At 40.4% G+C, this 10,098-nt stretch overlaps 1 protein-coding gene across 1 annotated transcript in view; it reads left to right on the top strand.

Moving 5' to 3' along the window:
- Positions 1–69: 69 nt before the first annotated feature.
- The window catches only part of ERCC6L (ERCC excision repair 6 like, spindle assembly checkpoint helicase), a 64,899-nt gene continuing 54,870 nt past the window's right edge, over positions 70–10,098 (top strand). The window contains exon 1 of the mRNA XM_036890970.2: positions 70–204. Within this exon, the coding sequence (XP_036746865.2) occupies positions 116–204 (89 nt within the window). The 5' untranslated portion in view covers positions 70–115. The remainder of the gene's footprint in view (positions 205–10,098) is intronic.

The following is a 10,098-nucleotide window of genomic DNA, read 5'->3' as shown; positions in this document are numbered from 1 at the left end:
AGCGGTGCTTCGGATTGGTCAGTCGATGAGTCAACAGTTGGCCCTGCCTCCCCTCCAAACGCAGAGCGCATGCGCAGGGCGGGAACGAGCGAAATTCAGTCCCTGGACAAGATACATGGAGCCTAAGCGGAGGGTCATGGAGGCGTCCCGAGGTTTTGCGGAAGACGAGGCCTTAAGCCCAGAGCAGGCTGCCCGTTACCTGAGGTATGTCTGGGCCTCTGAGCAGGTCTAGCTCGTAGGCCCTGGCCGGGAGTGCGCATAAGGGGCCTTCCGACCCTTTCTAGGTCCCAAATTGTTGAGGTGGAGATTGGTGAGATGCGCGCCCGCGTTCTCAGAAGAATGCGTGGGCATTTACTCATATTTCTAAAGGCGGGGGGCGGGGGGCGGCGGGATGCCCAGTGCCCCATGTTTTGGTCAAATAACTCTCCGGTATAAAATCTGTAAGAACCAGAACTTCAGTCGATCATGGCTCTCTTGAGTCTTTCCAGCCTACCAAGCTCCAAACCTAGGGGATACGGAGATGAGTAAAGTACTGTTCCTGTCCCCAGATTGTTTATAATCTAGTAATGGAAATGGATGGGTAGGCCATTAATCGCCATATGCTGTGAGAGATATAATGTGCAAAGCATAGGATGGGCATAAAGGAGGGAATGGCCAACTACACGGTTCAGTGAGCCAAGGGAAGGCCTCCTAAGAGGCAGCATTTGTGTTGAAAAATGAATAAGCATTAGCCGAATGGCTAAGAATCGGGGGCATGGTGATGTGGAAGTGAGCATTAAAATTTTTTTAAATTGTGATAAAATACATACAATATAAAATTTACCATCGTAACCATTCTTACGTGTACAGTTCAGTAATATGAAATACATTAATGCTGTTCAACCATCACCACCATCCATCTCCAGAACTCTTCATCTTGCAAAACTAAAACTCTAACTCTGTACTTAAACAACTTCTCATTCCCTGCTCCTGGCAACCACTATTTTACCTTCTTTCTTAATTTAACTCCTGTAGGGATCTCATATAAACTGAATCATACTGTATTTGTCTTTCTGTGACTTTTTTTTTTATTAAGCATAACGTCCTAAAGGTTCATCCATGTTGTGTCATGTGACAGGATTTCCTTTCTTTTGAAGAATGAATAACATTGTGTTGTGGGCATAGATCACGTTTTCTTTACCCATTTTTCCGTTGATGAGCACCGGTTGCCTCCCTCTCTGACTGTTGTGAAGGGTGCTGCTGTGAACTTGTGCGGATTGTGTGGGTGCTCTTCGGGATCCTCATGCAGTTCCTTTGGATGTGTATGCAGAAGTGATAATGCTGGATCATATGGTAATTCCATTTTTAGTTTTCTGAGGATCTGCCGCACCGTCTTCTGTAGCAGCTCTACCTTCTTCATGTGCTTATTGGCCATTTATATGTCTTTGGGTAAATGTCTAATCAAGTCCTTTGCCCATTATTTGTTTGTTTGTGTTGAAGTATTTTTTGTTTGAAAGTGTTTCTGAAAAACGAGTATTGTTTCTGTGTATGTATTTCACATTTATGCAAATGCTTGTGGTATATACATCCCATTCCATTTCTTTTTCTTTCTGTTTAATTTTTTAAATTCAAATACAGTTGATATACACTATTATATTGGTTTCAGGTGTATGAACAACATAGTGATTTGACAATCATATATGGTATTAAATACTCACCAGGATAAGAGTAGTTGCTGTTTGTCAACAAAGATGTTGCAATGTTATTGACAATACTTCCTATGTTGTATTTTCATCCCTGTGACTTATTTTATAATTGGATGTTTGTGCCTCTTTATCCTCTTCACCTTTATGTCACCCATCCCTAGCCCCCTTCCCTTTTTCCCATTTTTTAGTCTGTTTGTTTTGTTTTTTTGTTGTTGTTGAGTTGTAGTTCTTTATATATTTTGGATGTTAGCCCCTTATCAGATACATGATTTGCAGATATTTTCTTCAATATAGGCTGCCTTTTCACTCTGTTGACACTGCACTTTGATGCACAGAAGTTTTAATTTTCAATGTAGTACAAATAAATAAATTGGGGCAGTGAAATACTTCTCTCTCTTTTTCAAAAAAAAGAATGTTTTAAGGCTGTTAAAAGACAAAAGGTCTCCTTACAGAGGAGTAAAAGCGTTTGGACTAAGTTGCATGACTTCCGTAAGGAAGACTTGGGGAAAACAGGGAGGTGCAGTACAGTGTGGTAGAGCGCTGGCTTTAGAGTTGGGCCATTTGGGGTCCAAATTACGGCTCTGCCACTTGCTAGCTGGGAAATCTCAAGCAAGTCACTTGAATATTCTGAGCCTCAATTTTCTTATCTGAAAAATGGGGATAATAAGGCTTAAGCCCTTTAGTCCCCTCCCTGAGCAAACGAGTGGGCCTCTCAGCTTATACTGATTGCCCACCATTGCCTCTCACGCTAGCACCGGTCTCTCCCTTGCTCCCACGTGCTCTCCTGAACGTTCTCACACTTGTTCCTACTGCCCTCAACAGTCACCCACTTCTCTTACAACCCCACCTTTCGCTCACAGTCTCCTTGGGTCTCTCATGACATCCCATCTCTCAGGACCCCTCAACTCTCAGTCCTTTTATTTCTCTATCTCTGCCCTCCTCTTCCAAATCGTGCCCACACCGAAACCTCTTGCACAAACCATCACCTCATCCAACTTCTGCATCACCCATCAACCTGCTCCTTGGCATAGTCGTACTCTCACACAGTTTCTCTGTCTCCCTCCCTCCTCTCTCCCATTTCTGTCTTTCTTTCTTGTCTCACTGCTTCTCCTGCCTGAGATGAAAGAAAACTTTGAAACTTTCTGTCACACACTCTGCACACGTGCTTTTTCACACACCTTCATTTTCTGTCGCATACAATGACTCTATCACACACCCTCTGTGTCATTCATGCTCTTCCTGGATGATGCCCGCCTGCAAGCTCCTTTTTTACCCACCACCCACTTATGCTGACTGTATCCCCCTGCTTGCTTCTACTCTCTCTCTCTGGCATTCTTTCTTCCTCCCTCCCTTTCTTTCTCTTCTGCTCTTCACTCCACCCACCCCCACTCTCTCTTCCCCTCTCCCCACCCCTCTCCCCCCACTTCAGTCTCTGTCTCTTTCTGTTGCCCATTACCTCTTCTTCTGGGTCACCAATCTATCATCCACTCTTCCTCTCTGGCACTCATGTTCTCTCTCTTGCTCCCTCCCATTGTCTCTCTCTCTCACCCACCTCTCCCTGTCACCCACCTGTTCACACTCCTGTTCACAGGCAGGTCATCTACCTGTTTACATTGTAGTTCATTCTCTCTCATCCACTTACTCTTTCTGCCATCCCACTCGTTGACTCTCTATTATCCATATCATTCTGTCCCTTTGTCACCCTCTCCTTCTTTCTTTGTCACCTATGATCTCAACCACCCTCTCTATACCTCTTTTACCCATCCTCTTTCTGTTCCCACCCTTTCCTGTCACACACTTTTTAATTCTGTCCCCTACCCTCTCTTTCTCTCTGTCACTGTATCATTCTAGGTCCAGTCAGGATATAGAAACCATACAGTGTGTTAAAACAGGAATTTCAATATCAAGAATTATTAAATTGATAAATGAATAGGTATAAGAAATAAAGAAACTCTTATGGCAGCTTATACTTTGTAAGAAATCAATTTTGATGTCCTGCCTCTAGAATTTTTTAATTAAAGGCTTTATAAGATAAAGAAGAGAAATAAGATAACCCCATATGGCACCCTACTGCTAAGAGAGAGTACCCAGGAGGGACAAACTGGGAAGGAGGCCCTCTGCCAAAGGCTGAGGTTCAGACCTCCTTAGAGAAGGTATAGTTCAGGCCACTGGACAGCAGAGAAATGTGCTGGCTGGCTCAGGCCAGAGCTGGTCTGCGTGCACTGGGCCAGCAGGAAGCAGCCTTTTGGAGTGCAGATGGGGAGCAGCTTCATCAGCTACCCATGGTGGTGTGCAGAAAGGGTAGGAGACTGGGGCACAGGTGAGCTGCTGGGGAGAGTTGATTTCCATGTAGAGAGGGCTGCAAGAAGGTTATTGCTAAGCCAGGCGGCAGTTTCAAGGTCATTGAGGGACTGCATGTTCTGGGTGCATGGCAGTGGGCCACCTCGTTGACCCAGGTTGACCCACTGTGCAGCAGCCCCTGGCAACTTCCAAAGAGGCCCTTTCTCCAGCGGTGTCCCCCAGGCGCCCTCTACTGAGAAAGCTTAGGTTCTGCTCATTGTAAAGGAAAGATGCTTAAAGGAATGTTGTCTGTTACCCACAGAACAGGTATTGAGGGTTGAACTGGGAACTAAAAGACAATAAGTGATGACTGGGAGAGTCACCCACCCTCTTTGATGTGTTGCCCATTTTTTCTGTCACTGTGTCACCCCTCTCTCTGTTACCAATTTGCTTGTATTCTATGTTGTCACTCTTGGTGTCACCCATCTGATCTCTTCCTCTATTATCTGTCACCCATTTTCTCCTATCACTCTACGCAAGCTGCTTTTGTCAATGTCATCAATGATTATCATACAACAAAATCTAATGGTCAATTCATAATCCACATCTTGATTGATGAGGAGGTATTTGACAGAGTTGATTTTCCATGAAACAGGTGACTCATTTGGCTTCTAGGACCCCTTACTCTCCTGATTTTCTTCCCACTTCACTGATTGCTGCTTCTTAGATTCTGCTGATTCCTCCTCATATACTCAATTGCTTTTTCTTCTATTGTACTTTAAATTCTCAGACATCATGGCATTTCATCTTTATTTTTTTTATTAAGATATCATTGATATACACTCTTATGAAGGTTTTACATGAAAAACATTCTGCTTACTACATTCACCCTCATTATCAAGTCTCCCCCACACCCCATTGCAGTCACTGTCCATCAGCATAGTAAGATGCCACAGAGTCACTACTTGTCATCTCTGTGCTACACTGTCTTCCCCATGACCCCCCCCCACACACACACCATGTGAACTAATAATGCCCCTAAAATCCCTTCTCCCTCACTCCCCACCTGCCCTTCCCCAACCCTCCCCTTTGGTAACCTCTAGTCCCTTCTTGGAGTCTGTGAGTCTGCTGCTGTTCTGTTCGTTCAGTTTTGCTTCGTTGTTATTCCACAAATGAGGAAAGTAATTTGGTACTTGTCTTTCTCTGCCTGGTTTATTTCACTAAGTATAATGTCCTCCAGCTCCATCCATGTTGTTGCAAATAGTAGGATTTGTTTTCTTCTTATAGCTAAATAATAGTCCATTGTGTATATGTACCACATCATTATCCACTCATCTACTGATGAACACTTAGGTTGCTTCCATATCTTGGCTATTGTAAATAGTGCTGTGATAAACATATTGGTGCATAAATCTTTTAATCTGGGATCTTGTTTCCTTTGGGTAAATTCCTAGGAGTGGAATTCCTCAGTCAAATGGTAATTCTGTTTTTAGTTTTTTGAGGAACCTCCATATTGCTTTCCACAATGTTTGAACTAATTTACATTCCCACCAGCAGTGTAGGAGGATTCCTCTTTCTCCACATCCTCGCCAGCATTTGTTGTTCTCAGTCTTTTTGATGCTGGCCATCCTTACTGGTGTGACGTGATAACTCATTGTGGTTTTAATTTGCATTTCTCTGATGATTAGCAACGTGGAGTATCTTTTCATGTGCCTGTTGGCCATCTGAACTTCTTCTTTGGAGAAGTGTCTCTTCATATCCTCTGCCTATTTTTTAATTGGGTTACTTACTTTTTGGGTGTTGAGGTGTGTCAGTTCTTTGTATATTTTGGATGTTAACCCCTTGTCAGATATGTCATTTACAAATATATTCTCCCATACTGTAGGATGTCTTTTAGTTCTACTGATAGTGTCCTTTGCTGTACAGAAGCTTTTTAGTTTGATGTAGTTCCATTAGTTCATTTTTGCTTTTGTTTCCCTTGACTGAGATGTATTCAGGAAAAAGTTGCTCATGTTATATTCAAGAGATTTTTGCCTATGTTTTCTTCTAAGAGTTTTATGGTTTCATGACTTACATTCAGGTCTTTGATCCATTTTGAATTTACTTTTGTGTATGGGGTTAGACAGTGATCCAGTTTTATTCTTTTACATGTAGCTGTCCAGTTTTGCCAACACCAGTTGTTGAAGAGGCTGTCATTTTCCCATTGTATATCCATGGCTCCTTTATCGTATATTTATTGATCATATATGCTTGGGTTTATATCTGGGTTCTCTATGCTGTTCCATTGATCTATGGGTCTGTCCTTGTGCCAGTATCAAATTGTCTTGATTACTGTGGCTTTGTAGTAGAGCTTGAAGTCAGGGAGCAAAATTCCCCAACTTTATTCTTCCTTCTCAGGATTGCTTTTGCTATTTGGTGTCTTTTGTGGTTCTATATGAATTTTAGAACTATTTGCTCTAGTTCGTTCAAGAATGTTGTCGGTATTTTGATAGGGATTGCATTGAATCTGTAGATTGCTTTAGGCTGGATGGCCATTTTGACAATATTAATTCTTCCTATCCATGAGCACAGGATGTGTTTCCATTTATTGGTATCTTCTTTAATTTCTCTCAGGAGTGTCTTGTAGTTTTCAGAGTATAGGTCTTTCACTTCCTTGGTTAGGTTTAATCCTAGGTATTTTATTCTTTTTGATGCAATTGTTAATGGAATTGTTTTCTTGATTTCTTTTTCTGCTAGTTCATCATTAGTGTATAGGAATGCAACAGATTTCTGTGTATTGATTTTGTATCCTGCAGCTTTGTTGAATTCAGTTATTAGTTCTAGTGGTTTTAGGGTGGATTCTTCAGGATTTTTTATGTACACTATCATGTCATCTGCAAACAGTGACAGTTTAACTTCTTCCTTACCAACCTAGATGCCTTTTATTTCTTTGTGTTGTCTGATTGCCGTGGCTAGGACCTCCACTACTATGTTGAAAAAGTGTGGGGAGGGTGGGAATCCTCTTGTTCCTGATCTTTAAGGAAGAGTTCTCACTGCTAAGTATGATGTTGGCTGTGGGTTTGTCATATATAGCTTTTATTATGTTGAGGTGCTTGCCCTCTATACCCATTTTGTTGAGAGTTTTTATCATGAATGGATGTTGAATTTTGTCATGCCTTTTCAGCATCTATGAAGAAGATCATGTGATTGTTGTTCTTCTTTTTATTGATGCCGTGTATAATGTTGGTGGATTTTCAAATATTGTACCATCCTTGCATCCCTGGAATAAATCCTTCTTGATCATGATGGATGATCTTTTTTATGTATTTTTAGTTTCGTTTGCTAATATTTTGTTCAGTATTTTTACATCTTTGTTCATCAGGGATATTGGTCTGTAATTTTCTTTTTTTGTGGTGTCATTGTCTGGTTTTGGTATTAGAGTGATGCTGGAATTATAGAATGAGTTTGGACATATTCCCTCCTTTTCTACATTTTGGAGAACTTTAAGGTGGATGGGTATTAAGTCTTCACTAAATGTTTGGTAAAATTAAGCAGTGAAGCCATCTGGCCAAGGGGTTTTGTCTTAGGTAGTTTTTTGATTACCAGTTCAATTTCATTGCTGGTAATTGGTCTGTTCAGATTTTCTGTTTCTTCCTGGGTCAGCCTTGGAAGGTTGTATTTTTCTATAAAGTTGTCCATTTCTTCTAGGTTATCCTATTTGTTAGCATGTAATTTTTTATAGTATTCTCTAATAATTCTTTATATTTCTGTGGTGGCTGTAGTGATTTTTTTCCCTTTTCTCATTTCTGATTCTGTTTATGTGTGTAGACTCTTTTTTCCTTGATAAGTCTGGCTAGGGGTTTATCTATTTTTTGAATTTTCTCAAAGAACCAACTCTTGGTTTCATTGATTCTTTCTATTGTTTTATTGTTCTCGATTTTATTTATTTCTGCTCTGCTCTTTATTATGTCCCTCGTTTTACTGACTTTGGGCCTCATTTGTTCTTCTTTTACTAGTTTCATTAATTGTGAATTTAGACTGCTCATATGGGATTGTTCTTTCCTGAGGTAAGCCTGTATTGCAATATACTTCCCTCTTAGCATGGCCTTTGCTGTGTCCCACACATTTTGCAGTGTTGAGTTATTGTCATTTGTTTCCATATACTGCTTGATCTCTGTTTTTATTTGATCATTGATCCATTGATGATTTAGGGGCATGTAGTTAAGCCTCCATATGTTTGTGGACTTTGTTGTTTTCTTTGCATAATTTATTTCTAGTCTCATACCTTTGTGGTCTGAGAAGCAGTTTGGTACAATTTCAATCCTTCTGAATTTAGTGAGACTCTTTTTGTGGCCTACTTTACGATCTATTCTTTTTTTTTTTGGGAGGGCATCTCATATTTATTGATCAATTGATCAAATGGTTGTTACCAACAATAAAATTCTGTATAGGGGATTCAATGCACAATCATTAATCAACCCCAAGCCTAATTCTCAACAGCCTCCAATCTTCTGAAGCATAACGAACAAGTTCTTACATGGTGAACAAGTTCTTACATAGTGAATCAGTTCTTACATGGTGAACAGTGCAAGGGTTTCAGTTTTGATCACGCATCATGAACTATAAGCAATCAAGTCAGATATGATTATTCGTCTGATTTTTATACTTGATTTATATGTGAATCCCACATTTCTCCCTTCTTCTTCTTCTTATTTTTTTTTAATAAAATGCTGAACTGGTAGGTAGATGCAAGATAAAGGTAGAAAACTTAATTTAGTGTTGTAAGAGGGCAAATGTAGATGATGAGGTCTGTGCCTATAGACTAAGTATTAATCCAAGCTAGACAAGGGCAACAAAACATCCACAGATGCAGAAGATTTCTCTGAAAATGGGAGGGGGGGTGAGGTTCTAAGCCTCAACTCTGTTGATCCCCAATTTCTCACCTGATGGTTCCCCTGCAACTGTGCCTCTCTTAGGTTGTTCCTCCCTTGAGGAATCTTACCCATCTCTGGCTAACCAGTCATCTTCCGGGGCCATACAGGGAAATGTAAAGTTGGTAAGTGAGAGAGAAGCAATATTCATTGAAAAGGTTAGCTTTTTACTTCTTTGCAGATTTATGCCCTGTGGCTTCTATGCCCAGCATTTGTCTTGAGGTATCTTTACCACTTGGAAGAATTATGATACTTGGTAATTTTCGATATGAGGCACGAATTCTACTAAAGGGTTGTAATTAGGAAGGAAGAAGAAAAGCTATAGAAGTAGCAGACGGAAGAAAACGTGGGAGGATTGATTATTTCTTTGACATATCTCCTTGTAGAGTAACATAAGCATGTATAGGTTTTAACAAACTACTAATTAAATTGCGTACACACATTAACATAATAGGAATACAGCTACGTAACAAAAGCAGACCTACAATTACCAGCCATATCCAGTGAAACCTAGAAAACCAGTTAGGTACCCTAGGCATTTGTGAAAACTTATCAGTGATATGATGGATATTGTCTAACTGAATTTGAATAGTTTGAGAAAAATCAGACAAATTAAAACAACACATTCCTGGGAACTGTTCACATCCCATATGTTCTTTTTAACAGTAGTCTGTAGTCGCATGATTTTGGAGTACTGCAACTTGCACTTATCCTAATTCTTGGCTGAGTTCTGACAGTATAGATCCAGTCAAATTTGTTGTTTTACTGTATGCGCAGGCCAGCTTAGATATCTCCTTCTTCATTCCAATAGCAAGTCCAGGAACCAGTGGGATGAATGCAGCTACAACTGCAACAGAGCCAGGATCTTTGTTGAAGTTTTTTGATGATCATCTTCTGGAATGACTCTTCCAGAGGATGTTGATGTTGGAAGTTCTTCTTCATATCGTATCTTAATTCATTTTCTCGGTAGCCAAATTAGGCATTGATCCTCTGTATAAAACACAAACAAACTCTTTGCCCACACATTGATATGACGTTTATCCGCTTGTGAAGAACCTATTGGAGATCACTACACAGGAACTGCTTTTTTTTTTTAAGAGAAAGGAATATTGTCAGAGAAATGTACTTCCATAGCTGATCATCTGACACCCTTTGAAAGATCAAAATTAAGGATATGTAAAGCATGCATTAATCATTGATTTGCAGTTACTTTTATCCTATTA

The sequence above is a fragment of the Manis pentadactyla genome, chromosome X (genome assembly GCF_030020395.1).
Source record: "Manis pentadactyla isolate mManPen7 chromosome X, mManPen7.hap1, whole genome shotgun sequence".
Classification (NCBI taxonomy): Eukaryota; Metazoa; Chordata; class Mammalia; order Pholidota; family Manidae; genus Manis; species Manis pentadactyla.
Note: the sequence above shows the minus strand (reverse complement) of the source record. Positions and strands in the feature narration are given on the sequence as shown.